General features: G+C 40.9%; 1 protein-coding gene across 2 annotated transcripts in view; it reads right to left on the reverse strand.

Moving 5' to 3' along the window:
- Positions 1-20,130, reverse strand: part of stk10 (serine/threonine kinase 10) — a 113,975-nt gene that overhangs the window by 12,596 nt on the left and 81,249 nt on the right. The window contains exons 9-16 of one of the 2 annotated variants that reach the window (XM_078231117.1): positions 19,269-19,937; positions 17,227-17,357; positions 16,710-16,833; positions 14,966-15,145; positions 11,646-11,738; positions 7,293-7,422; positions 5,314-5,438; positions 4,826-5,014 (exon numbers count right to left, since the gene is read on the reverse strand). In XM_078231117.1, coding sequence (XP_078087243.1) covers positions 4,826-5,014; positions 5,314-5,438; positions 7,293-7,422; positions 11,646-11,738; positions 14,966-15,145; positions 16,710-16,833; positions 17,227-17,357; positions 19,269-19,937 — 1,641 coding nt within the window. The remainder of the gene's footprint in view (positions 1-4,825; positions 5,015-5,313; positions 5,439-7,292; positions 7,423-11,645; positions 11,739-14,965; positions 15,146-16,709; positions 16,834-17,226; positions 17,358-19,268; positions 19,938-20,130) is intronic. The other variant, XM_078231118.1, reaches the window with a different exon arrangement.

Raw genomic sequence — 20,130 nt, forward strand, 5'->3', positions numbered from 1 at the left:
CAACAGGTGATCAAGAAGGCAAATGGGATGTTGGCCTATATCGCAAGGGGGATAGAATATAAAAGCAGAGATGTCTTGCTGCATCTATACAGGGCATTGGTGAGGCTGCAGCTGCAATACTGTGTGCAGTATTGGTCCCCTTGTTTGCGGAAGGATATATTGGCCTTGGAGGGAGTGCAGAGAAGGTTCACCAGGTTGATACCAGAGATGAGGGGTGTTGATTATGAGGAGAGACTGAGCAGATTGGGTTTGTACTCGTTGGAATTTAGAAGACTGAGGGGGGATCTTATAGAGACCTATAAGATAATGAAGGAGCTGGATAGGGTAGAGGTGGAGAGATTCTTTCCACTTAGAAAGGAAGCTAGAACTAGACGGCACAACCTCAAAATGAAGGGGGGTCAGTTTAGGACAGAGTTGAGGAGGAACTTCTTCTCTCAGAGGGTAGTGAATCTCTGGAATTCTCTGCCCACTGAAGTGGTGGAGGCTACCTCATTGAATATGTTTAAATCACGGATAGATGGATTCCTGATCGGTAAGGGAATTGGGGGTTATGGGGATCAGGCGGGCAAGTGGAACTGATCCACTTCAAATCAGCCATGATCTTATTGAATGGCGGGGCAGGCTCGAGGGGCTAGATGGCCTACTCCTGCTCCTATTTCTTATGTTCTTATGTTATGTTCCCAAAGACGGTATAATAGCTGGTCAGATCTCCCAGACGACAGTGTGAACAAGACCAGATCTGGGGAACTAGTTCCCGTCAGCCTCAGGAGGACACCCCAAGAACGAAAACGCACTATGTGGTAAAATAATTTGAAAAATCTCAATTTGAAATTTGAAAATCTCTTAGGACTGTTTGCCAAACAGAAAAAGGGAAGGTTAGCTCAGAGTATAGTTTAAGATCATTTGGGACTGTTTTAAAGTTCTGTTAATTGTGTGAAGCCATTCTTCTGTTTAAAAGTAATTTTAATTTTTTAAAAAATAAACGTTTACTTTAATGTAAAATCATCACAATTGGTCAGAGGCATCGCTTCCTGACTTCAGAACAACTCCTCCTAATATGCAAATTGCAAAATCCATTTTGGCAGTTTCAAATTTCCCTTTGGAATTTAGGCAACTCGACATTTACCATAAGCCATGCCTTAATACCATATTGATAAATTTTCAGCTGATCAGAGTGAACCTGCATGGATTTGTAAAGGGCAAATCATGCCTAGCGACCTTGATTGATTTTCTTTTTAAGAGGTGACTAAAATGTAGCCAAGGAAATGTCCATGGGATGTTATTTATGTGGACTTGGAGGAATCTAATAATATTTCCTAACAGTGCTATAAGACCTAAATTAGCTAATCCATTAGCTGAAGTTGAAGTACATGTAACTGAAGGCAAATTATTGGCCCAGTTAACAAATTAGTTAAGTCAAAGATGACAGAACAGGGACAATGGACAAGAATGTGACAAGTTGTGTCCCCAAAGTCTGTGTTTGGGGCCTCAACTATTCACTGTATTCATGAACAAGTTAAACAATGGGATAAAAAAAACTACAATCCAAATTTGCCGGTAGCAAAAAGTAGGAAGCATTGTAGATGGAAGCAAAATTATAAAGGGTTAATGAAAGATTAAGCGAATGGACAAAACTGTGGCACATATATTTCAATTAAGGCAAATGTGAGGTCACCCACTTTCGGCCCAAAATACAGGACACTTTCTAAATGGTAGAAAGCTAGAAACAGTGGTCCAAAAAACCTTGGGTGTCCAGGTACATATGTTATTCAAATGTCATGAACAGATACAGAAAATAATAAGGCGGCTAATCCAATGCTGGCCTTTACATCTAGAGGATGAGAGATGTGGCCTAGAAGCTTTACAATGAGCAACTCTGGACACCACACCCAAGGGAGGAGATATTGGTATTGGAGAAAGTGCATTGTAGATATGCTAGAATAATACTTGGACTCCAAGGGTGAAGTCCTGAGGAGACAAGACTTGTGTTCTCTGAAATTTAGAAGGTTAAGGGATGACTTGATCAGGTTTTCAAGATATTAAGTGAAACGGGGGGAGGAGGGGGGAGGAGAGATTTGGGGAAAAAATGGTTGGGGAGCCTAGCATTAGGGTTTGTCGAAAGATTAGAGCCAGACTTTTCAGGAATGACGTTAGGAAACATTTCTTTACGCATTGGGTGCTAGACATGTTTCCCACAAACAACTGTGGCACAGTGGTTAGCACTACTGCCTCAGTGCCAGGGACCCAGGTTCGATTCCCGGCTTGGGTCACTGTCTGTGTGGAGTCTGCACGTCCTCCCCATGGGTTTCCTCCGGGTGCTCCGGTTTCCTCCCACAGTCCGAAAGACGTGCTGGTTAGGTGGATTAGCCATGCTAAATTCTCCCTCAGTGTAGCTGAACAGGCAACTAGGTGATATTCACAATAACTTCATTGCAGTGTTAATGAAAGCCTACTTGTGAAACTAAAATAAACTTTAAAACTGTTCAGCGTACAACTGAGATGGATAGTGCTCTAGGACTTCCTGAATAAATGAAAGGAACTTTACAACCACAAGTTCTTTCAAGATTCAGAAAAAAATTACATCCATTTCCAATGTGAGTAATTGTGAGAAGTGTAGCAGAGTACTTTGGTGGTGTGAAAAATTCACGCTGGCGAGGTTCTTTGGTCTCGCTATCGGTGGTGCATCTGCTGTTGTGGCGTTTCCCAGCAGCGTAGGGTAGTTTCAGTGGAAGTTCCCATTGACAGTGGCGGGACCAGAAGATCCCACCACAAGCAAACGGCATGCCGCCTCCCGCTGCCGAGGAAAATGCTGAGGGAAGGTCAGAGAATTTCACCCACTGTCTGCAACACATAGCATGTGCAGTTTCTGTTGCCAACATTCATTATAAGTATTAATTAGCATATATATATATTTCCTCAGAGCCCTTTTTAAAATGGGCGAGTTCATAGAATTGGACAGGGGGAGGGAGGGGGGTGGAGAAAGTGGAGAATTTAGGGTGCATCCAGAAGCTAGCGCTAACCTGCTGACATCCAAGTTTTACCTCGGTGGGACAAAGGTGGGCATCTTATCTATTCCTCGAAAGTGAGCTGGCATGAAACAGCTTAGTGAGGTCAGCAGCCTTTGATTTAGCCTGCTTTCAGTTTTGAAGTGGTTATAGTCATAGAGGTTTACAGCACGGAAATAGGCCCTTCGGCCCAACCTGTCCATGCTGCCCAGTTTTTAACCACTAAGCTAATCCCAAATGCCCGCATTTGGCCCATATCCCTCTATACCCATCTTACCCATATAACTGTCTAAATGCTTTTTAAAAGATAAAATTGTACCCACCTCTACTACCACCTCTGGCAGCTTGTTCCAGACACTCACCACCCTGTGTGAAAAAATTACCCCTCTGGATCCTTTTGTATCTCTCCCCTCTCACCTTAAACCTATGCCCTCTAGTTTTAGACCCCCCTACCTTTGGGAAATGGTGTTGACTATCTAGCTGATCTGTGCCCCTCACAAGACATAGGAGCAGAATTAGGCCATTCGGCCCATCGAGTCTGCTCGGCCATTCAATCATGGCTGATATTTTTCTCACCCCCATTCTCCTGCCTTTTCCCCATAACCCTGATCCCCTTATTAATCAAGAACCTATCTCTATCTTAAAGACACTCAATGACCTGGCCTCCATAGCCTTCTGCGGCAAAGAGTTCCACAGATTCACCTCTCTCTGGCTGAAGAAATTTCTCCTCATCTCTGTTTTAAAGGATCGTCCCTTTAGCCTGAGATTGTGCCCTCTGGTTCTACTTTTTCCTACTGGTGGAAACATCCTCTCCACGTCCACTCCACCCAGGCTTCACAGTATCCTGTAAGTTTCAATAAGATCCCCCCTCATCCTTCTAAACTCCAACGAATACAGACCCAGAGTCCTCAATCGTTCATCATACGACAAGCTCTCCATTCCAAGGATCATTCTTGTGAACCTCCTCTGGGCCCTTTCCAAGGCCAGCACATCCTTCCTTAGATACAGGGCCCAAAACTGCTCACAATACTCCAAATGGGGTCTGACCAGAGCCTTATACAAAGTACATCCCTGCTCATTATTTTATAGACCTCTATAAGCTCACCCTAAGCCTCCTATGCTCCAGGGAAAAAAGTCCTAGTCTATCCAGCCTCTCCTTATAACTCAAACAGGTTTTCCACACATGGAAACTTGGCTGTTGAGGCAAGATGAGAATAGTGGGCAAGTGCCTTCACATCATTGTCTGTGAGCCAGGTGGAACAGGAAGGCTTCTTCTTGGTCCCCAAGCTCACCCCCATCAAAAGCCTTGAAGACTCCAGGATTGGATCCCAGCTCCTCACCCAGAATCGGATCCACTCAGCCCCATGGCTTCCTCTGGAGCCAAACCAGGATCAATCAGGCTGACATCCTGGTGGGAAATCTGTCCCGGCCAAGTGTCTCACTCTGTGGAATTAAAAGGTTTCCCCCATCTAGAACGTGCTGCCAGGGGTGATGATGGAAGCAGATAAGATAGGGGTGTTTAAGGGACTTTTAGATAAGCACATGAATATGGAAGGAATTTAGGGATATGGACCAAGGGCAGGCAGAAGGGATTAGTTCCTGTGCTGTTCTATCTCAAACGACATACCTCCCTCCGCCTAGGGAAGCTATTAGTCGGATTATCCATTATTTTTGTAAATTATAAATTTTAAAGGAATAAATCTGTTTTTTATTTTTGAGGAGCTTTGGGGCGGTGTTTGCCTTTTATGCATCTATAATGGCAGCCTGGTTGAAGAAAGCAGCACCTATTGTCATTGTGGAGAATGGGTGAGGTAAACTACCTGCTTGATTTTCTCTCTATCTTCTGTGTGACTCCCCGTCGAGTTAATGCGCAGACTCTTCTTGTACATCACCATTCTAGTCTTCCCTTCACTTCTTTGGATCTTGGGAAGTCGGTTCTTTTCCTGTTGCTGTCTGACCTTTAGCTGCTCAATCATTCGCTGATTGTAACGTTGCATCTGTTCCAATTCCTTTGACCAGACAAAATAAGTAAAGTGAAAGAGTATGTAGGTGGAATGGAATCTTGCCAAACTTCACAGCAGAAAGCTGAATGTGTCATTGATCATATAATTAAAGCAGAACCAGGTGTAATATTCACAGAAGAACAGTAAAGATGATCTTTTCTAAAAAAATCTACCAAAGTTAACTGAAGATTAGTGAAACTCATGGATCGAGACCAAAACTGTGTTCTCTCAGTCGACAAAAAAAAAATCCAGTCCCTACGGGTCAAATATTTGTGCTTTCCTATCATGAACCAAGTTTATTTTACCTTCTCGTGTTTCTTCAGCAACTGATGTCTTTGCAGAAAGTATTGATCCTTTAACTGTTGCTTGAGGAACTGGTGTTTCTCCTGTAGATGGTGCTCTTCCAGTTCCCAGATGGCAGCCTCCCTTTCTGCAACAAGAAATAGAAGCAGGTTCAGGAAATGTTAAACAACACAAGCTGAATTCAACATACGTTTCCTATAATATGGATATCAATAATGCATTATATATTCATGTAATTATTAAGAGGTACAAAAACATATTTAAGTTGTTGATTCACTCGTCTCCACTCCTGAAAGCATTGACTCAGTTGCACAGGTTGTGGGAGCCTTCCTGTATACTGACCAACTGGCCCTTATTCATGCAGTAGCATGGACAATGAGCTTGGTTTTATTTAAAGATTTGTCTTTATCAGTGGCATATAGCTCATGCCTCGTTGGTCTACCTTGCTAACTCATTTAAGGGGCATTATTAAACAAATAAACCTTTATTTTAACCTTGGGAGTGTGGTGGAACAGGCTGGAGAGTGTTGAGCGTGTAGCTAGTAACACAAACGGCAGCTTTGTCCGGACTCACCAGAGTGATACCAGGGTCATTTTAACTCCTTATTAACACACTGTGTACCTGACTCATGGTAGAAGTGTCAGGCCAGTGGGGTAAACACAACAAGAGGCTGCCTCTGGGGACCCACAGGAATGTTCTCTGGTAGCGACGGGTTGTTGGTGGGGGTGGAAAGAGACAATGGATTAAAATCAGTTAGAAAGATAGAAAGACCAATATGTATTATAGGGCCCGGAAGAGTATTCCTACTTAGCTTGGCTCAAGAAAACAGTCAAAATACAAGTTTTCTGGCCTTACCAAACCAGCCTCCCCAGGTGTGATTGGTATTTGCATGAGTCACACACCAAAAGGTTAGAATGTCTGAATTGTCAATATCTAGTTTTGTACATGTCAGTGAAGCTCTCGCCTGCCTTAAGTGTTCTCCCCGTTATCCAAAATGCAGCCATTAAACTGGGGTATGGAGCGAGTGCAGGGTAGACAAGACGAGTAGCATACACCAACACTTTAAAGACCCTGCACATTACATTCTGGTTGGGCGTAGTGGATTAAAATAACGTGGGACTGAGTCATTCGTAGGCCTGACTAATGGGCAGGGTCCTTTTGCTGAAGTCTTTGCAATAATTCAGCGGTTTCGACGCGATTTGTCCAGTGATGACCCAATTGTTTGAACTCAGTTTCTCAACCAGTGGAAGAATATGAACTCACAATGCACTTGTCATTTCTCTAGTACTGCAAGTGTCGATGAACTCTAACAGAAGGGAACATTGCAGCCACAACCTAAAATGGCGAATATCAGAGAACAGGGGGGTTGAACTGGAGGAGTGTCTGGTTCATTTGGTTTAGTCATTTGTCTGATAACTTCATTGAGTCATTGGCGCAGCTGGAATTGTTACAGAAAAATGTAAAACTCCGCTGACTGTGGATTTTTAGATCAGTCTAGCATTCTTAACTTTTACATGTGTGTTTTGTTCAAAATGAAAATCTGAAGTATTTATTATGGTGTATCTATATTTAGTAAATCTGAAGTCATTCATTCTCCAACAATACCACTTTCATTTGTATCTACTTCTGGGGCGGCACAGTGCTTAGCACTGCTGCCTCACAGCACCAGGGACCTGGGTTCGATTCCCGGCTTGAGCAATTGTCTGCGTGGAGTTTGGAGTGCACATTCTCCCCGCGTCTGTGTGGGTTTCCTCCCACAGTTCAAAGACATGCGGGTTAGGTTGATTGGCCATGCTAAATTAACCTTAGTATCAGGGGGATTAGCAGGGTAAATAAGAGGGGTTATGGGAATAGGGCCTGGGTGGGATTGTGGTCGGTGCAGACTTGGTGGGCCAAATGGCCTCCTTCTGTACTATAGGGATTCCACACGCGCGCACACACACTCCCGCACACACACACTCCCAGAAAGCCGCTTGCTTACCTCTCATTAGCTGCTGCTTCTTTGCAAGGCACACCCTCTCCTGGTCAGAAATTTCCTTCTTGTTCTGTGCAATTATTTTTTTCAATGCCATATCCAGCTCTTGGTGCTGTTTCGATTGAAACTCCTGCTCCTGGAAAGTTGTACAAATGCTTCAGTGGATTTAAATAACCACCTTGATAAGCCATTGGTAACTTCATTATGATGCCTTTATCTGATTGTTAAGACAATTAATAAGTCAACTGGTTTGCACCATTTGACAATGCACCATTTGAAATTCCTATCACAGATAACTCTTCTACGACAAATGTGCGTTTGCTACGCCATCAGTTCCCTGGCAAATCAGCACATTGGGACAGAAATAGAAAGCAGCAGCTGGTAACAAAATGATCTGAATAGTCACTTTGAATGAGTATTACAGATATCGAAAGACAAAGCGGATTCAAGAAAAAGTCCAACATTAATTGCCCTGATGATCAATGGCGTCATTTCAAAAATCATCCTTTTCCAAGCATTTTGCAGATTTTGTAACAGAAGGAATTTTTGGGCATTAAATTGAATTCAAGCAAATGATTTGAAACATTGCTTAACCAAGACAAGACCAGAAATATTGCATCAAAGTCACAGCTTTTTGCCTTTTGAACTTTGTGCATGAAAGCAATATTTTGACTGAAATGTTTATATGTGATTAGACAGTAGAGCAAAAAACCTTAGATGTGGGCCACAGCAAAAGATTTGCACACCACCCCCCACCCCCAAACATTAAACACAAACAATACAGCAACAAAAACTGAACAGAACGAGAAAAAAAACAAATTCCTTGAATGCTAAAGAGTTCATATACAACTGCCGCTGAATGAATGAATTGGATCTACAATGGGAGGAATGTAGCAAGTGAATATAAATTTATTTTAGCGAAGGGTTACTATGACCTTGGCATGTCAAAAATTAAACTGGGAGTTGAAACTGGAAAACAACAAGTGTGATTCAACTCTAATGGGGTACCAGCTACTCTGAGGAAATTGTGGCAAATGAGTTCAAGAGAGCAACTGAACAGCAGGATTGAGGAAATAAATCAAATTCTACAAAGTAATTCACATTGATGGCACTTCTCAAAAGCAACTGTTCAATGTGTTCTGCTAATTAAACTTTCAGAGTTGAGAATCTAATAATCTTGAGATTTACCTCAGGTTCCCTATGAAGACATTGGATGGGCTAGAGATAGTCCACCAGAGAACAAATAGCACAAAGTTTGCAGAGCAACATGTATGAGGAGCTCTCACTCAATATATGTTATGTTCTTATAAATGATTTAAGAAACACCAAAGATATCACAAGCCAGCCAAAATAACGTTACTGCATAGGAGAGTATGAACACATAGCAAGACTTCAGTGGGATCATAAATGCAATAAATTCAAGAACTCCAAAGATGAATTTTCAGCAAGTCAGATTTGAAAAGTAGCTACAACTGGATCATGTGGCTTCAAAAACCACCTTTATGGGTTGTTGCAAAGATGGAAATGAAAATGGCATTTCTGATCAATAATAGGTTGTCTCTTTCCTAAAGTTAGAAATAAGCTGTCTATTTCCTGCAAATAGAAATAAGCCTCAGATCTGAAAACACAGTAATAATGGTATAAGGGATTGGGTCTTGCTGCACCTACATTTTGATGGGTACATCTGCGCCAGTGCCTCACTGTATAAAGGCTGGTACTCGTGAGTTAGCCTTTTTCATGGTGAGGTTTGGGTGGAGAAAACTAGCTGAATGTTTGGCCAACAGTTTCAGCAGGTACATCTTGGAAGCAGCACAAACTATCCACCAAGTGTGTGGATAGTGATGATTAAACCATTGAAAATCAGTTACGTGCCAATTTCCGTGATTAAAAAAAACAGTTCCACTTTCATGCTATAGATATGCTGATGAGTTCCAAGGACAATATTCACCCACCAAGGTGGCAGAGGAAATGGCTTTCTTAACTGGGAACTCTCAAATGCTAGTTTTTGGTCAAAATTTGAGAAAAAGTGAGGTCAGTAAATTTATTAGCAATTTTACATCTTAAGGTTGAACTGAAACACCAGCAAAGTGTCTCTACATTCAAAGTTTTAGTTCATTTTGAAAAGAAAATTGGTTAAAAATACAACAGAGAAGCAGAAACATATGAAAACCTCAGTTTCATCAGCACCTCCACCCATCGAAAAACAAGGTACAAGCCTTTGAGTAGACCTTCAATTAGCACACCAAAGATGACGTCCATCTGTGTCAGATATCTTATTAGAAATGTAGTTGGGTGCATCCCTAATATGCAAAGACATCATGAACCGTAACCACATAACAGAAACTGAAGGTAGAGGAAATTCTGAATGGTAATGGAAATCTTAAAAACCCAGTCAAGGAGATAAAAGTAAAAACTGGAAAGGAAAAGACAGCAAGATTTGACAACACAGACTGTGTGGAACATGAAGCTGGATTTTAAGCACACAACGGTAAGAAAATACACTGCTTTTGCTGGCTGCACTGCATGATCATTATCTTAAGATAACAGACACAAGATGAACTGTGCTCTTTGAAAGCAAAGCTGGCTCGCACACTAGTTCAGTCGGCAACTGCTGCAGCAACCTACTGGGAAAAATGTCCTCTTTCACTTTAAAATAATATTACATACTTAGTATCTGGTAAGGAAGCTGGGATTGCTTTAAAAGGTTCATCGATGAAAAGTTAAAAATTGTTAGAAAAGTAAAGAATACGAGAATTGAAACAGACCTCCTCCCTCATAGTATGAATAAGGCTGTTTGGTGGACTTCTTTCTTAGTCATTGAAGTGGTACGATGTATAAACAGGGCATTAAGCATCAACCACAATGTGGAACTGGAATCTTGTGCACACTATTCTGCATTTTGGTGACAGGTTGCCATCTTTCCAAGGCATTGGTGTTGAGTATTTAATGACAAACTGGCAGTTTTCAGTCCTTTGTTCACGTGGCAGCGCAAGTGATCAACTTTCTTTGACTGAACTTCACACTTTACCAGAAGGTACTGAATGAGTTTTGTGGTTGCTATCTCAGAGCTTACATAATGGAATAGTGGCAACTATTCATAATTAAACTTTACATAAGATTAGGTTCCTGTCCTGAATTTACTGGATTTATTACCAATATCTAGAATTTATACATCCCAATTAGAGCAGAAACCTTTACCACATTTTCAAGGCTTTACATTGAAACAAGTTGTGTTTCAAGTCACCCAGGCACACAAGATCTACTCTTAAGACCTCACCATTCCATGCCCCCAAAAATGTGATTTTCACGCATTGCCTTCAGCTTAAATATAGTCTCAAAATCTTTTCAGGCCATCTATAGATTGTGAAATACGATTAAATGTACAAAAGTATCCTTGGCAGTTTCGTTTCATTATTTGTAAATTTCAGTTCAACCTGGATGTTTCTCAATGAAAGAATACATGAAATTAAATGGATGAGCAATAGGTTACTGCATAACTTTTAAACATACCTCAAAACACAAGGCTGTCCATTGTAGAAATGTATCTGCAATACATCAGTTCTCCAATTGCAATTAAACATTCAAGTGTACAGAGATAAGCGATCCCCAAAACCGACTTCTACAGTAAAGTTTGTCCAAAACCAATTGTTAGCTGTTGTAACACCCCACCGCAGATACCACCATTATTGTTGTTAATGCAACAATACACATATACCACACATAGAAAAGCATAAGCAAGGAGGTTATGAAGAGCAGGATTCAAACTTGGGTCGCCAAGCCAAGAATCCAATATTTCAGTGATATCATTAAGGGTTGCTTCTAATCTATCTTTTAATTGCATTGAGTTCAGGTCATCCAGATGACTGAAGTAAAAGGCAGCTTTCTTCAATACAATATGTTTCAGAGTCAAGACCTGAATTGCAATGTCAAGCCTATCTAAACTTCAGCAGTGAAAGGTGGACCAGAACCAAACTCAAACTTACAAAGAAGATTTTGGCTCTTTCCATAAAACCAGGGCATTTGAAACATCAAGGGAGATAAATATTTCAAGGTTGTGACGACAGGACAACTTTTTTTTTTGTTTGGGGGGTGGGGGTGAAGGAGGATTGTTAGGAAAGAATACCCAGGTGCCCAGGTCTATAGAGCAAGTTAGATCTGTCGCAGAGTTAGTCACCATATGCAATTCTTCTTTAACAAGTGATATTAAGAAAGCAAATGAAGAGCTTTAATCAAGTGGCTGAGACAGAGACGAAAGAGTCCAATGGGTTTTGGCCAATTCAACTCGAGAATGGCTGGAAGCAGCTTACTTAATTCAATTTTAGGCCCTTCTAATTCATTGTTACTATTTACTGCTGCTACCTGTGTTTGTTTCTTCTGTGCAAATTCTCCCATTTTTTGTTTCATGCTGTCTCTGCGTTGGTTTCTGGGAAGTTTTTCAACTTCACTCTTTACCTAATGTACAACAAGAAAGTACATATTTTAACAGTTAATCTAATAATCTGCATTAATTGCAGAGATTTCAGGATCAAGAACAAGAATGCCCAAGCTATGTATGAAGCCGATGCATACTTATGTTTTTGCTATTTAGCTGTGGCTAAGTAAGATAAATTGTAAAATGTATTTTGATCTTCAATTGCTTTATAGATGATATTAAGTTGTAGCTCAGAGTGCCTTCACAGAGGACACTTAAATTACTCTGCCCGTGTAGAACTGCGATCTTGCAGACAGGAAGATAAGTTCAGTAAGGGCTCAGGAAATCCAAAAGACCACAGAAGATTTTCTAAACTTTGTTTGACCCTTCAATACTTATACCTCCCATGTCGCACAAAGTTGGGACAGTGCATAAACGGTACAAAGTTGGGACAGTGCACAGTGGTACATGCCCATCCACCTCCCCCACCCAAGAGCAATCACGTGCCCACGTGCTGGAGCCGCATTAAACCTAAATTTGTAGTGATGCACCAATGGGGGTAATTGGAACCCATAATAAAAAAAACGATACAGTAAAAATGATTTTTTCCCCCTTTTTTTTTGAAAGGATGCAAGTCCTGCATTCATGCATCAAAAATTTTTACACTCCCCTCCCGCCACGGGAATCGGAGCGGGCGAGGGGCGAACCATGAAAAGGTCCGTTGACATCGGGTGGAATTTTACGGTTTCAGGACCAGCAAGGCCATAAAATCCCATCCTTGGTGTCCTCCTAAAAAGGAAGCATTTCACCACCTCAGTTCTATTACAAAATACACACTATAAATTGACAGTTTTTTTCAATGTGTGTTCAATTGCAAATCATTTTAAAAATGTTTAATGGTACGTTTCAGCCAATTAAAGAAAACATTCTGAATCTTATTGAAGGTTGAATAAACTTCTGATTTCTTTCCCCCAAAAGTATTCTATTGACACTTGAACAGTGAGTTATCATATGAACATATTTTTCCAAAAGAAATCAGAAAGCTAAGTGAAGAGCCAAAGCCCGTAGTGTATCACGGCTGGAGAGAGTTGAAGTGGTTGGAGCAAATAGGAGATAAATCTAGCAGTAAATCGGCCACGGCCTATATCCAAGTTGTTAGGAGCACAGATTAAGGGAGGCAATGAATTCCAGTTTCGAAGTTGTCAAAAATGAACAAAGCAGGAGATGTTGTTTTGTGTCTCAACTTCCACATGACAAGGATGGAAGTGTGCTTAGGACAACTTATTTGCAGCTCAATGATCAGCGATATGATATGATACAATATCAGTCAGTGATATGGTACTAGAGAAAGAGAGGAAGAGAAGAAAATCTGGAAGCAAGAAATGAGTGAACGATTGCAGAACAAACCAGCCTTCGCTTGCATTGTGTCCAGAAGCACAGAAATGGTTAAAAGAGCCTCTTCAGGTGCAAGAATCTTCTCTGCCATAAGTAATTCTTTGTTCAAGAGTGGTCAGAATGCAGAATTCAGTGTCATAGATTGTATTAGAATATTTTAAGGGAAGGTTTGCTGCATAAAGGGAGAAGGGAATAGAGGTATATGGGCCCGAGTTAAGAGTGAATTACAGTGGGATAGGCTTGTGTGGAGCATAAATGACTGTCTAGACCAATTGTGCCAAACGGCCTGTTGGTGCTGTACATGCTATGTATTTCTATTTGTTGTGTAAGATTGAAGATGGGACAGAAGTAGGATATCTGCGTGACTTGGAAGAAAGCTGCAATCTTAATAAATAGATTAATTATATTGCTCACTTTGCATCCAAAAAGGTTCCCACCTTTCTACCATGCCCTAGGTAGGATTTCTCTGTAGTACAGATAGTATACTTTTTCCACAGCGTATATACTACACTTACCATTGGTCCTGCTTGCCATTGTAAAGCTCCTCATTCAAAGTTTGCCATATATTTACCAATGAGAGATTTTTTTAAAAAATCTTCCATCTCCAGTAACAACGAGGACTTCGACTGGGGTAACCAGCATAGGAGTTTGGTATTGTACCAGAAAAGCTGCACAACCAAGGATGACTGGCTACATCCACTGTGGCGTGAATAGCTTTATGGTGCCACATTCTTAGTGTACACTTGGCCCCACCCCTCCCACTCCAAACCACCTCACATCCTTTAATGTGAGCTATTGCTGGAGATGAAATCTTAGCCATCATGGAACAAAAATCTAAACACGTGATCAGCTTCATTACAATTACTGCATTATTGAGGTGGTTACAATAATTAGTTTGCATATCTCCTCTAACATTTCCCAAATAATAACATCTAAATAGTTATGAGTATAACGCACTTACAGGAGGTGTTGTGCTAGCTATCCTCACACTGATGTCTCATATACTGCATGGTTAGGCATACTATGATCACAGGTGGAGGACAGGTACCCCAAAGGAGGATGGAAAATCATAGAAAGTATGCTGCTCTTATACACATTAAAATAGTGAGACACTGCCAGAGATACAGGGCAAATAGTTGATCTAATTGTAGATCTTTGATACACCTAAGCATCGAGAACACCTAAGCATAGAGAAAAACACAAGCATCGCAAACATATTACCAAATACCAACTCTAGTACTAAAAGGTTAAGATGTGCATGTGATCTGCAGCTCTGGGGTAACTGTCGTTAAATCAAGTATTTCATTTACCATTGACAAAAAAAGGAAATTACAATACTTTACAGGCACAAAGATCAAACATACATGATCATGTACTCATTAAAATCTTAACAGGAAACCTTACATCCTGTGCACTTTTAACAATTTATTTGTTTTCACACTAGAAAGTTAGAAAAAGAATGAAATCAGCAAAATATCAGAAACACAGTAACCAAAAGGCGATAAGTTAGCTAGCAGAGAGTAGTTTCAGTACACAGTTCACCACTCTCAGTCCATACAAGCAAGAATTTAAACCCAAAGTCCAATGCTCACGAGTTATGCATGCTGTCTGCGTTTGGACTTTAAGTAACTTGCAGGTTTTGCTTTGCCTCTTTTTGATTAACTTAACAATTAAAGAGAAAGGCAGCCTGAGAGATCAAGGATAGATTAAACTTGCTATTCTAAATAACGGCAATCAATAAATCATCTCAGACACACATGTTAGAAATGTAACACGTTCCAATTACATTTCAAGCTTGAACAAAATTTCAATGCTGGCTTGCTGGAAAGCTTTCAACTTGACATGGCACTTGATCTAATTTATTAATCTTTACCTCTTTCTTCTGGGTTTTCAGCTGGTCAATGAACTTAGAATATTCCTTTTCTTGCTCAGCTTTGATGCGTTTGGCTTCATCGCGCAGCCGGTTTGTGTGCTCCTGTTCCATTTTCTCAATCTGTTGCTTTTGCTGTCTTTCCAGATTTTCCAACTCCGTGTCAAAGAACTTCTTCTTCGCCTGTGGACAAAAGCAATCAACTGTTCAGACGGCATTTATTATTAGAAATGAATAACTGACAGAAAAGAAAGACAGCCGACTCAATTAAAAGGAAGAGCGGGGGCAGGATTTTCCGTGCAACCTGGTGCGTGTTCCCTGGAGGTGGATGCGGACCGTCACTGGCTGGTGGGCGGGATCTTCTGGTCCCGTCATTGTCAATGGGGTTGAATGCACTCCGCACTGCCAGAAAAGCCATGGTGGGGTGCGCCATTGGCGGGACCAGAAGATCCCGCTGGCATGAATGTCCAGAAAGTTTCAGCCTTTGTCACCAAATATTTACTTCCTAAATAATTTCTGAAAAGGTTTTCATAAAGAATATACTAGAAAAAGCTGAAGGGTGGAACCAACCCTTAACTATGCGCCTTAAAATGCCCTGTGTTTAGGAAAGCAGATTTTAAGAAAGTATGGCGTGGTCTGGGCCGGTATGGCCTGGGTTTGTACACAAAGTGAAAACAGAAATTTACACAATGAAGGCTACATGCATGTGCCTGATAACAAGATGGCATTTCAATGCGCAGTAGCCTGAGTCTGCACGGGTACAAAGGATGTCACTTCCAACTGGGCAGTGCAAGTCCAAGATGGGATGTGAGATGCTTTTAACTTGTGAAGCACCGGCTCAGAGGAAGCTGCAGCAAAGCCACTAAAGTCTATGAATATGTCAACGTAGAACGGCCAAAAATATTACACAACGTTTTTTTTAAAAAAGGCAAGTGACATGACGGAGAGCAGGAGCACCAGGAGAGAGGACTTCCACCTTTCCTCCACAGGTAGCTGCAGACCCCCAGGCTGCACCACCAACTTTCATTGCTAAGAAACATTTTGCTTGCTGCTGATCTGAACCCAAAATGCCACCCCCCCCTTGCAAGCTGCAAGGCTGAGGTGGGTGCGGTGACTGGGTCTGTCCCTGTGCCACCAACCAGCATTAGGTAGTGAGTTGGAAACATTTGGGGCAAAGGCAGAGGTGCTCTCTCTCCTTTAACAGTGGCTTGTAGGTTTACTTGCACCTTTTTTAGTAAAATGAAGGAAATCTGTCAATTTTTCCAAGTTGAAAGTATTGGTACAAAGCTTGTGTGAAAAGTTACCTTGTTCTCGCAAATTATTATTTGAAGAGCATTTAATGTGGATTTTACTAGAATTGAGACTGGGAAGGATAAAGGGGCTCAGAAACAGAAGAAGCATTAAAGCCACAATTTCAGGTCCTAGTGACAGCACAAGCATTGTAATCGCCTTTGCTGCTGTTCATAGACCCTTGCTTAAAAAACCTTCAACTACCAGCAGTCTAACGCTTCCCAATCTTCCCAATTCTGAGACGAATCTGTGAAGGTGCCATCAACTGAAATGCGGGCTTCCAATTAACTCTTGGACAGATCGTGCAAACGGTCAGCATAATCAGGTGGCTAGCTATCTCTCGTGGAAAGTTGGCTTTATCTAGTTATCCAAGAACAGCTGCATTTTGAGTCTCATCACACAAAATGAAAAGCAGCAAACGTTAGAAAGGAAAGTGAGGCATTAAGACAAATCATACATTCATCTCCTGCTCAAAACGGCGAAGCATTTGCTCCAACTGTTGTTGCGATTTGAAATTGAGTTGAGTTTGAGCCCGGTGTTCCTCCTTCTGAAGTAACCGCAACTCTCGCAGCTCCTGACGCCTGCCGATTTAAAAAGAAAACGGACAATCATGCAATGCTTCCACACGATGGACTATAGTTCGGGCAACTTTAGAATGAGCCTTACTTTCCTAAATTTCTCTGCTCTCCTTTGCCACAAAAATGCAACCATAGCTAATCTTCAAAATACCAACAGAATTATGTACAGAATTAAAACCATGCAATTCTTTTCTCTATTCAGCTTCATATTGCAAAGCTGTTTCCAATGGTCTACACTTCCCATTATATCATACAACATTTACAAATTTGCTCAAGCAAATCAAAGGTAAATCCTTTAATTTGAAATAAAATGTTGCAAGTAGATTATGAAGTTATTAGAAGCTATTTGTTCAATAGATATAAAGCCTTATAGGTAAAAAAAATGTTTTCACATGCCTTAGGAATCGCATTTCCTCAGTTTTTTTCTCATCCTCCCCAATAATTTTCGATGTTGTGACACTCACTTCCACTCCATCTACAACAAATTTTCTTGTTCGTTTCAGAGTTTTATTGTTTGCCTTGTTAGTCTACACCAATACACAAAAACATTAATTTAAAATTGCACAAAGTGAAGCCCACTTCAACTGGTTCATTGCATTCTCTCAGTAGTAAATATGGAACATCTATTTTTATACCTTTTCATAATTTTGACAATTTCCTAAAAACATAATACACATCCTGGTTGTTCCTGGCAGCATGGTGGCACAGTGGTTAGCACTGCTGCCTCACAATGCTAGGGACCCGGGTTCGATTCCCAGCTTGAGTCACTGTCTGTGTGGAGTTTGCACATTCTCCCTGGGTCTGCATGGGTTTCCTTCAGGTGCTCCAGTTTCCTCCCACAGTCCAAAGATGTGCGGGTTAGGTGGATTGGCCATGTTAAATTGACCCTTACGTGGGACCAGCAAGATAAATGGAGTTACGGGGATAGGACCCGGGTGGAATTGTTGTCAGTGCAGACTCGATGGGCCAAATGGCCTCCTTCTGCACTGTAGGGATTCTATGGATTTTATCATGAGGTACTTTTGGCCATGGATTCATTTCTCTTACACTGCCCCTATCAGCATCAAGGCTAGAAGCCAGCAGTTAGGAGTTTTGAGTATTTTATTATCTGTGGACAATCATCTCAATTTTATTGCCAGGATGTCTTTGTTTAATGAAACCTATTCACTCAAATTGCTGGACAACAATGAAAATGGCTCATTGTTCATTTTGCAAAGTCATAAAAATCAACAGTGAATGTGTGAATTTCCAATATGCACTGTCAGTTACCAAATGTTAATAAAATTACTCCCAACCCAGAGTTAAAATTATATGCCTTTCACGAAAAATAAATTTCCGCAAGCAAACAATCAATACGGTTTTTGTGCCTTGTATTACCAAAAGTCTTTTGTGTCAGATGTATTTTACAACCATGGGGCTGTTTTTCACAGGAGAAAACGACTGGTGAGAAAACATTTGGGATCAGTTTGTACATCTTACATTAGTCATTCAAAATGGATGACAATCCTGCCTCCTCATTATTAAAATGTGAGATGGCAGCTGAGGCACTTTGTCTGGCTTGGAGCTCCTGGATCTAGGTAGGAATTATATCATGGAGGATACAAGTTGCAGTCATATTAATTTTGGGGAGTTTAGATTGCGGCTAATGTTATTTTTCTTTCTTGATATTCTATGCCGTTTACTTCACGAGATGATTTATTATTTAACAATGTCACTGATCATTATTGATTGATATTTATCGGCAAAAGAACTTGAGATATATAAAACTCGAGAATCTTTCAGTTTTCACCCACTGTGGCCAATATACATTCGAATTAATAGAACGCTTTGAGCATTTGGGACTCTTGGTTTCCACATGTAGCAACCCCCCCACCAAAAAAATTGCATTCTGTTTACTATGGGCAAGAAAAGATACTTCTATTTTACACAAAGCAACTGTTTCATTTTGGGGAAAATAAAAGCTGGCAGATGCTTTGCATGACCATTCATTGTCATTTGGAGAAAGCCCACAACCAGAAAAGGATAAATCAACCCTTAGTACACTACATCTAGATCTTTCAAATCTTACACGGCTGAAATACAAATGGAAATAAACTCGATCTGTTACTCCAGCTGCAGGTTAAGGTTCCAGGCTTTCTGCCTTCCAGATATATGTGGAAAACGTACTGACAAATGACATCAATGCCAAATAAGCTAACTGGACTAAGAAACCCAAGGACTCAAATCCAGTTCAGTGGAGGGAAATCTTCTGAAATTAACAGAGCTAAACAGAACTGATCCACAATGATAATAGAAATTTCAGTTGCAAGTATATTCTGTTATTATTATTGATCTACTTGAAGGACAATACATTTCAAAAATTGGGATTGTGTCAAGGCTAGTAAGAGAGCGAATTTATTACCCATGCTAAAAATTTTGTCAAGACCAAAGTTTCTTACCCGTATTGATAGAGAGCCACTTTCCTTGATATCAGCTGAAAGGGAAATATTCAAGTCAATGCTATCGGAAACAGATACGCTACCCGAGTCAGAATCCCTCCTGGACTGTATGTTGGTGGAATCTACTGCTCCATTGAGCATCAGTGAATCTTGAACCAGAGTGATTTGTTTATCAGATTTACATTCTTTTTCGTTTTTGGCAAGCGATTCCTTTTCATTCTTTGAATCAACAGTGTCCACAGAAATCGGCGCATCATTTGGCTGGAGAGTCTCGGAATTGTCTGTCAAACTTTGTTTGGTGGAATTCTGTTCCGATACCTTGTTCGCTTCTGAACTTTGTGCAGGAGTTGTTATGGCCGCATTTGGTTTCCCATCATTTGTCTGCAAGTCCGTCTCAGATTTGTCTTTTGCACATGAGCTAACTTTAGCATCATCAATTCCAGAGTCTGAGCTGCTAGTCTTCACCGAGTTCTCGCTCTCTGCTTTGTCACTGTCACCGCTGCATATACCCTCGTCCAATAGTCCTTCACTGGACTTATCAGCCTGAGCCTTTGCAACTTCAGGTGCAGCACCATTGGTTTCTAAAGGCTGTAGGATCTTGGGAGGTTTCTCTGCTTCCAGGCTGATTTGGCTCAGTTCAGAGGGACCACGTGTGTGACCTGGAAGAGGCTAAAGAACAACACTTGGATTTTACTTGGGCAGGAATCCAACCAGTTACGACTCTTTAGTTGTCGAAAGTCTGACAATATGTTTATTGCATTTTGGTTGCAAGATGAGAATAAAGTTTTATAACATTATATTTTTGTACCAACACACTTTCTACTTCACATGATAAAAAGTACAATCCTAAATATAACCATTT

The sequence above is a fragment of the Mustelus asterias genome, chromosome 16 (genome assembly GCF_964213995.1).
Source record: "Mustelus asterias chromosome 16, sMusAst1.hap1.1, whole genome shotgun sequence".
Lineage (NCBI taxonomy): Eukaryota > Metazoa > Chordata > Chondrichthyes > Carcharhiniformes > Triakidae > Mustelus > Mustelus asterias.